This window comes from Podarcis filfolensis, assembly GCF_964270895.1.
Source record: "Podarcis filfolensis genome assembly, chromosome: 14".
Lineage (NCBI taxonomy): Eukaryota > Metazoa > Chordata > Lepidosauria > Squamata > Lacertidae > Podarcis > Podarcis filfolensis.
In genome coordinates, this window is record NC_139616.1 from 47,865,896 (window position 1) to 47,882,348 (window position 16,453).

Here is a 16,453-nt window from a genome sequence, read left to right on the forward strand (position 1 = left end):
AAACACTGCATGAAGGCAGTACTAAGCTTGCCAAAACAAGGACTGATCCTTCTGAATCCATGAATCCTGCCAACACTGGTTCCAATGCCCCCTTGCAATTAGCAACTCGCCTGGGATGAGCGCATATGACTTTCGCAGGTGCCCAGGTGGATGGCATGCTATAAACGTTGGTTCTCTTTGGTGACACACAATGATAAGAGACTCCTGGCTTTCGTGGTCCATCTTGGTGAGGCTGCGCAAGAAATCTGTTTGCCCATTGAATTGCGCCTCTGATGATCTCAAGTATCCCTTTGCTAGTGAAACACAGAGCCACTTGGCAGCCGAGGGAGCTGGGGTGGGGGAGGGACAATTTCCTATCCCTGCTTAATTCTACTTCAAAGCTCTTTGGCCAGGAAAATTGATAATGCAGTCAAGTAGAGTTTCTTTAAATGTCCTCATTTAGCTCTCGAAACTGGGCTATTGAATCCATGCAGTTCTTTGATCAAGACCGGTTAATTAAGTTATTCCCTTGATATGGGTCTTATCACTTTCACTCTAGACCTCCATCACGCCGCCACAATTTGCGTGAAGGCTTTGATATGCATCCAGTAAGCTCCTCCAACCGGCCCAGAAATCGGGAGTTTCAAGATGAGACGCCCAGTTAAGCCTTGTCAGTTTCAGACTCACATCAGTCCTGGGCTGTTGTCTGGAGGGTCTGCGAAACTTCCCAGGAGCATCGCGCAGCGGATCAAGGCCTTCTCCTGCCACAACCTCGCCAGGACAAATGCCTTTGCATCATTGGCCAAGTTGCATCTCTGCTTCTCTACTTCATTGCAGGGTGGAGACAGCAGAGAACACCCTTAGCCTGGAGAAGACTATCAATAGCTGTGATGGCTCAATGTTCTTCCTCTGCTATGCTTCTGTTTTTGTTTTGTTTTTTTTATAAGATATTTATTAGGGTTTTACAAAAACGAAAGTTCACAGAGTAAAAGAAAAACCAAGAAAAATAAAAAATTCAAAAATACATAAAGAAGAAAAAAGAGAAAAGTACAAAAAATAAATCCATTTTTTGATATTTTTAAGCTCATTTGCTTGTTTCCTTGACCTCCTCACACCTCCCCTTTTTGCATTCCCATTTACATAATCAATTCAGCAAATCCTTACCCTCTTTCCTTTATCTTGACTCTATATCTTAACATATTATGACTCTATCTTTTCATCCATTTAACAATTCATTTTTGCATATTCTTATTAACTTTTGTTGCTGAATACCACTTATTGCCAATCCAAACATAATTTTAACATTCATTAATTTTACAATATTTCTGAAGGTAGTCTTTAAATTTCTTCCAGTCTTCCTCCACCGCCTCTTCTCCCAAGTCTCGGATTCTGCCAGTTTTCCTCTGCTATGCTTCTGAATACAAGTTGCCAGGATTCCCAAGTGTGGACAGCATTATTGCACCCAGGTCTTGCTGGCTGGCGTCCCACAATGGGCATCTGGTTGGCCACTGTGAGAACAGGATGCTGGACTAGATGGGCCCTTGGTCTGATCCTGCAAGGTCTGGCCAATCCAGAGGCTTTGTGTTGTGTGCCAACCACATAGATGATGCCCCATGTCATCTCTTGATGTGCCAAGGCCTGAGCACATAGTCCTAGCTAACTCTTCTGGTTGGGTCTATCTCACAGTTGGATCCCCATCTCCCAACATGGCTGCCTGAACCACAGACCCTATTTTCCAGGGACAGTCCCAGATTTAAGAAGTCATCCCAGTTTCTGATCTGATCCCAAAATGTCCTGCTTTTCTTTTGTTGTTGTTTAGTCGTTTAGTCGTGTCCGACTCTTCGTGACCCCATGGACCAGAGCATGCCAGGCATTCCTGTCTTCCACTGCCTCTTGGTCACACCCATGTTGGTAGCTTCGAGAACACTGTCCAACCATCTCGTCCTCTGTTGTCCCCTTCTCCTTGTGCCCTCAATCTTTCCCAACATCAGGGCCTTTTCCAGGGAGTCTTCTCTTCTCATGAGGTGACCAAAGTAGTGGAGCCTCAGCTTCAGGATCTGTCCTTCCGATGAGCACTCATGACTGATTTCCTTAAGAATAGATAGGTTTGATCTTCTTGCAGTCCATGGGACTCTCGGGAGTCTCCTCCAGCACCATAATTCAAAAGAATCAATTCTTCGGCGATCAGCCTTCTTTATGGTCCAGCTCTCACTTCCATACACCACTACTGGGAAAACCATAGCTTTAACTATACGGACCTTTGTTGGCAAGGTGATGTCTCTGCTTTGTTAAGATGCTGTCTAGGTTTGTCATCACTTTTCTCCCAAGAAGCAGGTTTCTTTTACTTTCGTGACTGCTATCAACATCTGCCATGATCATGGAACCCAAGAAAGTAAAATCTCTCACTGCCTCCATTTCTTCCCCTTCTATTTGCCAGGAGGTGATGGGACCAGCGACCACTGGCAAGCTACTCCAGTATCCCTGCCAAGAAAACTCCATGCTTTTCCTTAGGACAATTCTATTTTCATTGGAGAAATGTTGGAGGGTATGGAATTGGACATCCCTGGGGCTTTCCCCCCAGCTAGAACTCACCAGAACTCAGTTCCAACAGCTCTCAGGTGAGTACCATTGCCATCATAAGAGAACAAGGGAGGCGCTCATGGTGAGCTCCAGAACCTCTTTTTCTAGAAAAATAGCACTGGATGTCCCTATTTTCACTGGAGAAATGTTGGAGGGCTTTGCAATCAATTCCCATGGCTTTTTAAAGGCGTGTGTGCGGCGGAGAGGTGGGGCATTAAATAGTCCCAAATAAATCATATTATTGCCGAGTCAAAATTTCCCCAAAGTTGTTTTTCTGAGAAAATGCCAGATTTTCCCTTGTCTCACCTCAAAGAACAGGCATAGGCAACCATGGCCCTCCAGATGTTTGGGGACTACAATTCCCATCATCCCTGACCACTGGTCCTGCTAGCTAGGGAACATGGGAGTTGTAGTCCCAAATCATCTGGAGGGCCGAGGTTGCCTATGCCTGTCAAAGAATAAGGCCACTTTGCAGAATCTCTTCTGAATATTTTCGTCTGTTTTTATGGCATGTCCAGCATTCCCACTCCCACCCACCCCACCATGGTTCTATCCAGTTGCAAAAGTGCACTTGGGCAGTCAACAATTTCTGACCCTCCTTGCAGCTACGGCACAAAAAAACCTCCCAAACCCTTTTTTACAGGGGGAGAAGCTCTGCTTCTGCAAATGGTGATATTATGGGCTGTCCTGTGAATCCGCTGGATGACATTGCGGAAGAACGTTGTGAGGAAAATTCTCAGGAATGATTCACACCCTGGCTGGCACTTTCTTGATCTCCAGCCCTTGGGCAGAAGATATAGAAGCATGATTAGTTGCACCAACAGGGTAAAGAACAGCTTCTATCCGTGGGCTGTTAGGCTGCTGAATGAAAAGATAACAACAGGGCAACGGACTTTCGGGTTTGGTGGGTGTGCGTCAGTAAACGAGGGGAATTAAGACTAAGAGAGCTGAGTGAGGGTGCTCGTGTAATCTCACTGCATACAAGTTGTACAAGTGACAATAAAGTATTTCAGAAACTGTTGGGACAAATGGGTTGAAATGATCCTCCCAATTTCCGTACGCACAAATTTGATGGAGAATTCTCTGGGGTGGGGGGAGCCATGACTGTTTGAAATGGTCCCGCAGCACTTTAAAGGCATGGTGTCAAAAGGAGATGGGAGCCTTTCACATGCCTTTGAGAATTAACTCTGCACAATTCCCAACCCACCTCACTCAAAAAAAAAAAAAAAAAAAAGGGAATAGATCTGCAAACTCCTGATCTGGAGAAGGCTCCTGTGGCTAAGAATAGGCCAGGAAACTCCCATGAAAAATGCTACGTGGTCCTATTCAAAATATTTAACTGGATTATGAGGGCATCACCTCCAGCAGCGTACCTGAACTGGCCACACTTACTTTTTAAAAAGAAAGACGGACAATCAAAGGTCCCCCACTTTAAAAAAACAACAACATCCGCCTGTCCCCTTTTTTATTAATATTATTTACTTGCCCAAAGTCCTCTCCCTTGGCTGCCAGTATAAACACCAGGTGAAATTCAGATGAGGGAAAAGGCCATTTCTTCCCCCGAGCCACCAAAGCAAAGCCACGTTATATAAACCGGCACCGTTTAAATCATTCTCGATTTAATACAAACAAGTGCAAAAAGAAAGTCTATTGCGGGAGCAACCAGCTAGCTACACGGGCACGCATGTTTGGATGTTGTCGTTCATATATATATATATATATATATATATATATATATATATATATGAAAAGAACAAATTTCCCTTATTTGTTTTTTCCACCCCTCCCTTCTGTCTTTAATACAACTTCCTGAGGTTTATTTTGAAAAGAGGGAAAAGTCAACTGGTCCGTGATGCTTTGGGCAAACCGGCTTGCTGAGAGCTGCGCTGCCACCTAGTGGTTAGAAGGAAATGTTCGCAGCGAGTTGGTCTCCCCACACACAGAATCATAGAATTGTGGAATTGAAAGGGACCCCAAAGGTCATCTAGTCCAACAAGCAGGCCCCCTTCCCGTTCTAACTGGTGGGGTGGTGGGAGCTGCTTCTATATGGGTGCTCTGCGCCTGGTATGCATAGCCAAGCCCAATTCAGCAGCGCCCCCCCCCCCAGTTAAAGCCACCCTCCTCTCTGCTCAACACATGAAGGGGTCTTGCGTAAGGACAGGGTATTAAAAACAGCCAAGGCTCCCCCCCCCAGGAATTTTGGGAACTGTGTGGTTTGCTGGGGGTGCCGAGAGTTGTCAGGGGGCTTCTATTCCCCTCCCCAGGGCCGGATTTAGGTTTGATGTGGCCCTAAGCTACTGAAGGTAATGGGGCCCTTTATATGTCCAGCTGTCCTTTGTCAACAACAAATCGTCGCTGTTTTTTGTGCTGAATATATGCTACATGGTAATTTATGGACCTGATAGGTATCTTATGGGACACGGGTGGCGCTGTGGTCTAAACCACAGAGCCTAGGGCTTGCCGATCAGAAGGTCGGCGGTTCGAATCCCCGCAACAGGGTGAGCTCCCGTTGCTCGGTCCCAGCTCCTGCCCACCTAGCAGTTTGAAAGCACGTCAAAGTGCAAGTAGATAAATAGGTACCGCTCTGGAGGGAAGGTAAACGGCGTTTCCGTGAGCTGCTCTGGTTTGCCAGAAGCGGCTTAGTCATGCTGGCCACATGACCCGGAAAAACTGCGGGCAAACGCCAGCTCCCTTGGCCTATAGAGTAAGACGAGCGCACAACCTCAGAGTCATCCATGACTGGACCTAACGGTCAGGGATACCTTTACCTTTAATAGGTATGTCAAGCCATTTACCCAGGTTGCCATGCAAACGGTCCATGCAGAATGTAGGCACCCTATATATAGAAATGAGCAAACCAGTGATATTTTAGGGAGCAGGCTAGCAGGCGGGGCCCATGACTTACACCATAGGAGCCTACACAATATAAAACACTGTTGCTGGATGTAGGTTTTATTTTATTTGTTTTTATCTTATATTTTGGAAATGTGCATCCAGTTTTTTTCCTTTAATTTTTTGGGGGCCCAAGAGACTGGCGGGCCCTAAGCTATAGCTTGTTTAGCTTATACATAAATCTGGCACTGCCACTCCCAGAGCTACAATTCCCAGAGTGTCTCCCTCTTCCCAGGGAAGTCTTGGAACTGTAGTTCTGGGACGGGCTCCCAGCATCCTGAACTACAATGCCCAGAATTCTTTGGGGGAAGCTTAAAAATTTAAGGGTCTATGACAGTGTTTTAAATGTATGGTGACCGCTGTTGAACCACTCTGGGAAATGTAGTGGGGGCGCCTCGTAAGAACACTCAGCACCCCTCAATAAACCCACAGCTCCCATAATCCTTTGGGGGAAGCCACGGCTGTTTAAAGAGGTAAGATAGTGCTTTAAATGTGTGGTATGAACATGGCCTCAGAGTGGTTTCGCAATCCTGTTGATTGTAGCCCTGAGAGGGGAACAGGGGCCTCCTAAGATCCTTCGGCACCCTTAACAAACTACACTTCCCAGAATTCTTTGCAGAAGCCATAAGGCTTCTGGCAGCTCTACATCCATGCCCAGTTACAGTGGTACCTTGGTTCTCAAACGCCTTGGTACTCAAACAACTTGGAACTCAAACACTGCAAACCCAGAAGTAAGTGCTCCAGTTTGCAAACTTAGTCTGGAAGCCGGATGTGCTCCATTTTGAGTGTTATGCTTTCGTTTTGAGTGCCACACTGAGGTCTGTCTGTTTTTGCTATTTATTAGGGTTTTTGTTTTTGCGGCTTTTTTGTTTTGTGACTGTGTGGAACTCAGTTCAGCTACTGATATTGATTGATTGATTGTGTGACTGCAGTACATTGTTTATTGCTTTCATTTTATGAATCAATAGTCTCGTTAGATAGTAAAATTTATGTTAAATTGCTGTTTTAGAGGTTGTTTTTAAACGTCTGGAACGGATTAAGCCGTTCTGCATTACTTTCTTTGGGAAAGTGCGCCTTGGTTTTGGAATGCTTTGGTTTTGGAACGAACTTCCGGAACGGATTAAGATTGAGAACCAAGGCACCACTGTACTCTCTTGGTAGCAGAGGAGGGAGAAACTGGTCCTAAACAGAGTTCCTGAATTGCTCTAGGCTGGACTAGGATTCTCCAGACAGACTAGTGTACAGAGAAACACCAGCCAATGATCACATTTGCTCTCCAAATGATGCCAATGAGTCCATCAAGTTGGCTTTCAAGGCCTGCTCAGTTTGCGGATCTGGACCAGGGACACTCCATCCCTGACTGTCCATTTTTCAGGTTTTGAATAAACCCCTTGTTCCATTCTTCAGCTTCCTCTTTTCTTTTTTCTTTTCTTTTTTTTGGCCAAATGGCCTTTGCTCTCCCAAAGCAGAAAACAGAAACGGAATGGCTACTCCATCACCGACAGAAAAAAGGACTCTCCGTCTCTCCAAAGATACTTCACTCTTCCCCCTAGTTCTTTATCTTCAACATATGGAATAAGCCGAATTTCGTTTTCTTCTTTTCACTTTCCTGGGTGTTACGGGGCACATCTACAGAGGGAGAGAAAAACAATACAGTGGTACCTCGGGTTAAGAACTTTGCTTCAGGATGAGAACAGAAATCGTGCAGTGGCAGCGGGAGGCCCCATTAGCTAAAGTGGTGCTTCGGGTTAAGAACAGTTTCAAGTTAAGAACGGACCTCCGGAACGAATTAAGTTCTTAACCCGAGGTACCACTGTACGCACCTTTGCATAACTGAACAAGAGTGCAGATGCGGTTGCAATCAAGGGGTGTGACAGATTATGGAGTGTAAATGCAGGATAGGGCTCAAGACTGTTTTCCCAAGATCACCCGACTCCTCAGACCAGGAAGGTTGTTATCTATGGGAGAGACAGGCTGCATGGTGCCTGCTACAACTCCCATCATCCCTGGCTGGGGGCTGATGAGAGATGGAGTCCAACAACACCACGTGGAGAGTACAGTGGTGCCTCGCAAGACGAAATTAATTCGTTCCGCAAGTTTTTTCTTCTTGCGAGTTTTTCGTCTTGCGAAGCACGGTTTCCCATAGGAATGCATTGAAAATCAATTAATGCGTTCCTATGGAGACCGCCTGCCAGGCTGGCGGTGCGGAGAAGGGCTTTTCTCCCCACCGCAAGCCTTCAGGACAGGTACGGGAACAGAGGGGAAGGCGCGCAGCGCTTCTCCTCTGTTCCCGGGGCTTGCGGTGGAAGGAGGGTTTTTCCTCCCCACCGCCAACATTCAGAACAGCATTCTGAATGTTGGCGGTGGGAAGGAAAACCCTCCTCCCACCGCAAGTCTTCAGGACAGCCATCCGAAGGCTGGTGCGGGGAGAAGGTCTCTCCGCCCCACCGCCAGCCTTCGGAGGAGCCTTCCGAAGGCTGGCGGCGGGAGGAGGTCTCTCCGCCCCACCGCCAGCCTTCGGAGGAGGTCCGAGGACAGTGGGGAAGACGCGCTGCGCTTCCCCGCTGTCCTGGAGATTTCCCTATGGGCTTTCGTCTTGCGAAGGAAGCCCATAGGGAAATTCGTCTTGCGAAGCGCATCGAAAAAAGGAAAACCCTTTCGTCTAGCGGGTTTTTCATCTTGCGAGGCGTTCGTCTTGCGGGGCACCACTGTAGCATCTGGGCTTCTATTGGTCTAGTTTCCTCCTAGGGCCCGGACTGACTCCAGCTGCAAAAGCTGAGGCTGCCAAACAGATTACAGTCATACCTCGGGTTACAGACGCTTCAGGTTGCGTGTTTTTGGGTTACAGACGCACCGAAACCCAGAAGTATTGGAACGGGTTACTTCTGGGTTTTGGCGATCGCGCATGCGCAGAAGTGCTAAATCGTGCTTTGCGCATGCGCAGAAGCGTCGAATTGCAACCCGCGCATCCGCAGACGTGGCGCTGCAGGTTGCGAACGTGCCTCCTGCATGGATCACGTTCGCCACCCGAGCGTCCACTGTATTGCTTCGGGTAAGTTGTTGCAGGAAGTTTTTGCATCTTTCTTTTGGATCTCACGATTTATGTGGAGATCGTTTAAGCAGGCTGTGTACCTTTTGATGATGCTTTGTTTATCGGTCATGACTACTTTTGCTTTGTGTGTAGTTATGTGATTATATATATATGTTGTAAGCTGCGCCTTGAGCATGGTTTGAACTTTGGAAAGGCAGCATGCAGATAAAATGACTGATTGATATTGCTTTAAATGTGTGTTGTGAATGTGGTCCAGATCTGACCCAGCACATCTGGTCTTACCCCCCTCCCCCCCCCAAATATCGCAGATCAGGCTTACCAAGCTTCTGGATCATGGCCGCTATCACTTCATCTTCTTCAATTTCCCTGAGGAAGGAAAGACAGACAGTTGAAGGGGGGGGGGAGAATGCACTCCAGATGTTTCAGCAGCTGGAACGCTATGGAGAACAGCGCACTGAACTATGCAACTTAGATAGATGAGGACTCTTGGCTTCATAAAGGTCAGGAATGACCCTTGGCTCAGCTCAGCCAAGCCAGACCCTACCTTTCAAAGGAGCAGAGCGCATTCTACCCTTTCAGCTCCTTCCCTCTCCCCCGTTTCTATCAAGCAAGCCATCTCCTCAAAAAACTAATCAAGGAGGCAGGGGGCAAAGAGGAGGTTGTCTACCGCCTCTCTGCATGATTCCCTACAGCAGTCGTGCCTCTTTCCAATCAACTGTTGCCGGGATTGGCTAATTCTGCCATGTCTCTGTGGCGCAAATCATCAGATCATTCTTCTATCGAAGGCACAGGATGATTTGTTTCCCAGAGGAGGCTGCCTGTTGTCGTCCTGCAGGAGTTCCTGTTCTGCTCATTCATCCAAAGAGGCGAGCAGAGACTCAAGAAGACCCAGCAGGGACCCTCGCCTCCTCCCTGACACTCATTTGCAAGTCTTTTTCAATTGAAGCAAGCCCTTCGGTTTAACTCAGCAAAGTTTTGATTTGGTTCACAGAAAGTTTTTGGGGGGTTGGGGGGCAGCAGGGGAGAGAAATACCAGGCTGGCAATGCAGTCTCTTCCCCACCTGCCTAGTCAGCAAGTCCTTTCAGAGCTTGGAGCGAAAAGACCTGGACCGACAAGGAAACAGCAGCCAGAAACTAAGACGGTTCCTAATTACTCCAAAAGGCTTGCCAAGGAGCCGGACCCTATGAACCTCGATTGGCAGAAGGAGCCAGTAAAGACCCACCGTGGGAGCTTGTTGGCCGTTCTCAGAAAACGCTGAGGCCAAAGAGGGCTTCCTCAACGCAGGGCCCTCTATTAAGAAGTCCTGCCTCCTTTTCCTGAAGGGGCTTCCTCTTGAGAAACAGGAAAACCAGGAACAGGGAGGCAAAAACGGAAAGAAGAGCCAGCCAGCCCAACTTTGCAGCCTTTTCCACTCCTACACAGGGAAGGGAGGAACCAACAGAGCCCTGAAGCGCCAAGACTGGAGAGGATGGGAGGGGTCTGAGTTCAGCAGCAGAGCATCACCTTCGCATGGCAAAGGCCCCGAGTTCAGTTCCTGCCTTCTTACATGTGAAAGGCATCTCCCTTAGGACTGCAAGACGCCTTGCACTGAGTCCTGGGGCCATATCTAACTCAGTTCTGTCTTCACTGACTGGCAGTGCCCCTCCAGGGGTCTTCTTCTACAACTAATCCAGAATGCGGCAGCTAGACTGGTAACTGGGAGTGGCCACCGAGACCACATAACACCGGTCTTGAAAGACCTACATTGGCTCCCAGTATGTTTCCGAGCACAATTCAAAGTGTTGGTGCTGACCTTTATAGCCCTAAACGGCCTTGGCCCAGTATACCTGAAGGAGCGTCTCCTCCCCCATCATTCTGCCTGGACGCTGAGGTCCAGCTCCAAGGGCCTTCTGGTGGTTCCCTCATTGCGAGAAGCAAAGCTACAGGGAACCAGGCAGAGGGCCTTCTCGGTAGTGGCGCCCGCCTTGTGGAATGCCCTCCCGTCAGATATCAAAGAGATAAACAACTACCTGACATTCAGAAGACATTTTAAGGCAGCCCTGTTCAGGGAAGTTTTTAATGTGTGACATTTTAGTGTATTTTTGGTCTCTGTGGAAGCCACCCAGAGTGGCTGGGGAAACCCAGCCAGATGGGCGGGGTACAAATAATAAATGATGATGATGATGATGATGATGATGATTATTATTCCACTGCCTCACCTGTCCTTAAGGTCAACAACTTTTCTGTGCCAATAAAAGTCGGTTTTTGCAGCTGGCACATATTATGCAAACCAAGCCATGCATCTACTTGCTCTCTTTGCATACGGTTACGTTGCAGAACACGGACGACTCTGCGCCAATCACCGTGATTCCCATTGTGTAATTTGTTACAGCCATTTGGAATTCGGATTCTGTCTTCTGCGGCATTAGCTACCCCTCGCAGTTTGGGGCCATCTGCAAATTTGATGATCATCCCCTTCATTCCTTACAAAGACGTTGATGTCAGGGACCGTGCAGAGGAGGGCGGCACTGAGGAAGAATGGTGGGAGCCTCCCCCTCGCCCTGATCAGGATCCTGATTCTCCCCAGGAGCAGGAGGGCAGTATGGATTTGGAACAGTGGCTTGCAGAGGGACATAGTTCAGAAGGCAGAAGCTGGGAAATACTGGATGGGGAACAGCTAGGAGAAGAGACACTGGAAGAGAGAGGGTTAACAGATTCACTGTCTCTGGAAAGCATTCATCTGCTGTCCCCAAGGTCAAGAAGGGCTGAGACAGTGGCAGAACAGAAAGCAGAGGGGACAAACTCAGATTACAAGACATAGGAGTGATGTAGATTAAGGGGGTGTAATCCTTAAATGGGAGCACCACCATTCTAGGAGATGGGTTATTTGTTCTCTCACTGTGGTCGTTGAAGTTTCTAACTGGTAAGAAGACTCCTTTTCCTTTGTTCTGCTTATCTGCTGCCTGTAGATTAAGGGGGTGTAATCCTTAAATGGGAGCACCGCCATTCTAGGAGATGGGTCCTTTGTTCTCTCGCTGTGATCCTTAAAGTTTCTAACTGGTAAGAAGGCTCCTTTCCCTTTGTTCTACTTATCTGCTGCCGGGTGGGCAGCGGGCAGGGAGAAAGCCGATTCCCTGAAGTCTGACAGTTGAACAACAACGGGTCCAGGACATAACCCTACAGTACCTCACTTGTCCTTTTTTTCCAGGATGGTGAGGGATAGGCAACAGAGTCAAGGCAATGCACGACCACGACCTTCTCCCCATCCCCCGCCTGAAAGGCCTTTGCACACCTGAGTCGATCTTCATCCAGGTCCTCCACGATTTTATTCCGGTCGTTGACCGTGGCTACATACAACGCCAGCAGCTCCTCCTCGCGGGCCTTCTCCCTGGGCGTCTTCGAGAACTCTGAGCATCAGGGGGAAGGGAAAACGGGACAGGCCATTACCATTAATTGGCTCATGAAATATCCACACAGCTGTGAGTGGGGCAGTGGCAGTGGTGGTGGGGAGGTGGCTGACAGGGCTTGCCAAGAGGGAAGGCATGTGAAAGTCCGTCCCCGTGTCCTGGATTCGAGTGGCGACAGTGACGGCAGGAGAACGGAAAAGAAAACTGAAAGGATGAATGCTCCTTCCATCAGAGGAGTGGCGAAGGGAACAGAATGAGATGAAGCTGGGAAGGAATAGAGGAAGACATGGGAGTACAGAGCAAGCCGCTGACAGTCTTGCCCCTTATTCACCCAGTAGATCTCTACCATGAGTGTCCGCTTGTTACGAGTTCCAGTCATGTTTTAAATGCATTTGCTGCTGCTGTGTTTGAACTTTAATTTTTTTTTTTTACCTTATGTGTAAATCGCCTTGAGATGGTGCTTTAGAAGGAGGTTAATAAATCAGTTGTAATAAATAATAAATTTATAATAAATTGATCACCTTCCTTGACCCCAAGGTCCCAAGACATTATAACATGGGTAGGCAACCTAAGGCCCGGGGGCCGGATCCGGCCCAATCGCCTTCTAAATCTGGCCTGCAGACAGTCCGGGAATCAGCATGTTTTTACATGAGTGGAATGTGTCCTTTTATTTAAAATGCATCTCTGGGTTATTTGTGGGGCATAGGAATTTGTTCATTTCCCCCCAAAAAATATATTCTGGCGCCCCACAATGTCTGAGGGACAGTGGACCTGGTGTTCCTGGCAAAATGTGCAGGCAACTTGTAGCTTCCATGAGGCTTTGGTTCCCCTGCTCTCCGTGTACGTATGTTTTGCCTGAGCTCTGTGAGTGCCGCTTTCATGTTTGAGGACCAGGACATTCGCAGGGAAGCCAAAACGCTTGCTTACAAAGCTATTGTACTACCAACCTTACTATATGCTTCTGAAACATGGACCACTTATAAACGCCATCTCCAACTCCTCAAAAGATTCCATCAATGGTGTTTCCAAAAAATCTTACATATCACTTGGGAAGACAGGTGAACTAATGCCTGTGTACTGGAAGAAGCAAAGATCACCAGTGTTGAAGCACTGATTCTTCAACATCAACTTCATTGGACTGGTCCTGTTGTGTGGATGCCTGATGATCGTCTTCCAAAGCAACTACGCTATTCCAAACTTAAAAATGGAAAGCGTAATGCTGGTGGTCAACAAAAGAGGTTTAAAGACTGTCTCAAGGCAAATCTTAAAAAATGTAGAATAAATATCGACAGTTGGGAAAAACTGGCCTGCGAGCGCTCCAGTTGGAGAACAGCCTTTACCAAAGGTCTTGTGGGCTTTGAAGACACTCGAACTCAGAACGCAAGGGAGAAATGTTCTAAGAGGAAGGCACATTTGGCAAACCCTCACCATGATCAACCCCCGCCCGGAAACCTATGTCTCCATTATGGAAGGACGTGTGGATCCAGAATTGGCCTCCACAGTCACTTACGGACTCATTGTTAAGATTGTGTTGATGGAAGACAATTTTACTTGGCTACGAGTGATCGCCAAAGAAGAAGAAGATGTATGTATGTATGTATGTATGTATGTACGTATGTATGTATTTTTCACCTGCACAAAGTGAAAGCAGCACAAGACGCGAGTCACCTGTACTGGATCAGAGCAAAGGGAAAGGGGAGGGGGAAACACTTTCTTTAAAAAGAGTCTCTAGAGAAAGGCGGAGGACCCACCAGATTTGCTCATGAGGCTCCTTAGCTCGCTCTCGATGTCCCACTGCTTTTCCTCCAGCTTCTGTTGGTTCATCCTGTCGGTTTCCAAAGAAAGGAGGGGGAGGAAGGTTAGCGAGAAATGATATCAAGCATCAAAACAACTTGGCCACGATCAAGAAATTTTGCCCATGGTATGACTATTTTCCACCTTCCCATTTTGACTCTCTTGCACCCTATCTGTGTCACCTAGCATCCCCCTCCCCTTCAAGTTCCTCAAGTTCTCCCCCTCCTCATTTTATCCTCACAGCAACCCTGTGAGGTGGGTTAGGCTGAGAGGCAGAGACTGGCCCCCAAAGTGAGTCCCTCCATGACTGATGGGAGGATTTGAACCCGGTCTCTTCCTGGTCCTAGTCCAACACTTAAGCCACTAACAGCACGATGGCTCTTTAAACTTCTTTTTGTGCTTTCCATTGTATGGTTTTTAATGTGAAATTGTTCTAAGCCACTCCGATCCTTCTTGTTTTCATTTATTTAGTAAAGAGCGGTATGTGAATACGGTTATAAACACATAAATAATCTGCCAGATTTCAAAAATCCAGCAGAGGGGAGGATATCATCTGACAGGCCGAATACCATCTTTGCAGCCACTTTCCCATAACACACACACACCCCGCCCCCGCTGAGAAATGGGCAAACTTTTCCAGACCTTAGCTGCGATCCTGCATTGCAGGGGGCTGGACTGGATGACCCTGTTAGAATTCCTGCTCTGTGATTGCAGTCATGGGATTGTTGTCTATCACATGACGGTATATGTTTTGACTCCGCAAAGTGGGAAGTGATGAAGACAGGATATTTGTGTTACTGTGTTCTGTGAAGTGGGACTACTGTCCTTTGTTCATTTTCTCTTTACTGCTTGATGCTAGAGAGAGAGGGAGCCATGTTGCAGTGCTCCGTGTGTGTTTATATGTAAATAAAGTAGATTAGCCAAAATGCTGAGTTGCTGAGGTCTGTTAAGCAAGCTGCGCAAACTCTGCGGATCCCTAAGTGTGCCGGTGTCGGTTGGCATCGGTCGCTGTGATGTTCGGGCCGAAGAAAGCTTATGAAGTTCCCGAACGATCGACCAGGAGGGAGTGAACATGCCAGTCAGGCATGTGTCTCTGCCAGGGTCCTACTCGAGTGTAGGCTGAACTCCTGACGGCCCCCTGGGTGCCCCTCCACGATTCTGCAATTCTCCGGTTTCACTTACTTGTGCATCAGCTCAGACTCCCGCCGCAGCAGCAGCTGTTTCTCGTGGATCAGCTTGAACCATTCCACCATCAGGGCATCCTCGCTCTCATCTGCACACACAAGACCAAAGAAACCTCTGAGCTCTTCGTTTCGGAGGCTGTCAGAGGTTTGACAAACTCTGACTTCCGGGAATATAGAAATCTTAGAACTAAGCTAATTGGGGCTTGAATGGGGGAGACATCTCGGACCCCGCCAAGCAAACCATGGGCAGCGTCCTGAAGGAAAAGCTTCAACATTTCATATACAGTGATGCCTTGGTTCTTAAACTTAATCCGTTCCGCAAGTCCGTTCCAAAACTAAAGCGTTCCAAAACCAAGGCATGCTTTCCCATGGACAGCAATGCAAAACGGATTAATCCATTCCAGACTTTAAAACAGCCCCTAAAACAGCCATGGAACATGAATTTTACTATCAAATGAGACCATTGATCCATAAAATGAAAGCAATAAACATTGTACAGCATTGTACAGGCTTATTCGGCTCCCTGCTCCTGATTTGCCCCGCTGCTGCGACCAAGCCCTTCAGCCGGCCAATAGGGCTGGCTGGTGGGCGGGGTTAGCTGCATTTAAGCAGCCGCGGCAGCGCTGTGTCCCCAGTCTGTTGCTGCTCGCGTCGGATCTCCCGCCCTCCCTCCCTCCCTTTAGGTCAGTTTCCTCTGCAAATTGACCTTGCTATGGACTTCGGTTGGTTGCCTTGGTTGACCAAGGGGTCTGGTAGGTCTTCTTTTATCTATTTGGCAAATTGACACCAGCCTCTTGGTTTTTCCGCCTACCTCGTAGCAGTTCGTCACAACTTTCTGGTATTGGCGGTTAGGCATTGGAATATGTGTACTGTGCTGGAGGATTGGGTATGCCCATGATCTACCCCTCCTCTTTTGGGTATTCCGTTAAAGGAATCCGGTGGTCGTGGATCCTGTCCAATGCCCTGCTGGTGGCTAGGGCCGTGGCACGACCCCCGGTGATGTCATGGGGGAGCTTCCAGTTGTATTTGCATCAACAAGCTCCTCCCATTGGTTGATAACCCTGATGTGACTCCCGTGGAGTCTTGTATTGCTGTTTCATTCAATGCCTAAGCTAAAAAAGCCAATGCAATTCTGGGCTGCATCAATAGGAGTATAGCATCTAGATCAAGGGAAGTAATAGTGCCACTGTATCTGGTCAGACCTCTGGTCAGACCTCACCTGGAGTACTGTGTCCAGTTCCGGGCACCACTGTTCAAGAAGGACACTGACAAACTGGAACGTGTCCAGAGGAGGGCAACCAAAATGGTCAAAGGCCTGGAAACGATGCCTTATGAGGAACGGCTAAGGGAGCTGGGCATGTTTAGCCTGGAGAAGAGGAGGTTAAGGGGTGATATGATAGCCATGTTCAAATATATAAAAGGATGTCACATAGAGGAGGGAGAAAGGTTGTTTTCTGCTGCTCCAGAGAAGCGGACACGGAGCAATGGATCCAAACTACAAGAAAGAAGATTCCACCTAAACATTAGGAAGAACTTCCTGACAGTAAGAGCTGTTCGACAGTGGAATTTGCTGCCAAGGAGTGTG

General features: G+C 47.8%; 1 protein-coding gene across 2 annotated transcripts in view; it reads right to left on the reverse strand.

Moving 5' to 3' along the window:
* Positions 1 to 4,288: 4,288 nt before the first annotated feature.
* Positions 4,289 to 16,453, reverse strand: part of MICALL2 (MICAL like 2) — a 52,333-nt gene continuing 40,168 nt past the window's right edge. The window contains exons 13-17 of one of the 2 annotated variants that reach the window (XM_083585650.1): positions 14,867 to 14,957; positions 13,642 to 13,715; positions 11,776 to 11,890; positions 8,823 to 8,869; positions 4,289 to 7,080 (exon numbers count right to left, since the gene is read on the reverse strand). In XM_083585650.1, the coding sequence (XP_083441776.1) occupies positions 7,001 to 7,080; positions 8,823 to 8,869; positions 11,776 to 11,890; positions 13,642 to 13,715; positions 14,867 to 14,957 (407 nt within the window). In that variant the 3' untranslated portion in view covers positions 4,289 to 7,000. The remainder of the gene's footprint in view (positions 7,081 to 8,822; positions 8,870 to 11,775; positions 11,891 to 13,641; positions 13,716 to 14,866; positions 14,958 to 16,453) is intronic. The other variant, XM_083585651.1, reaches the window with a different exon arrangement.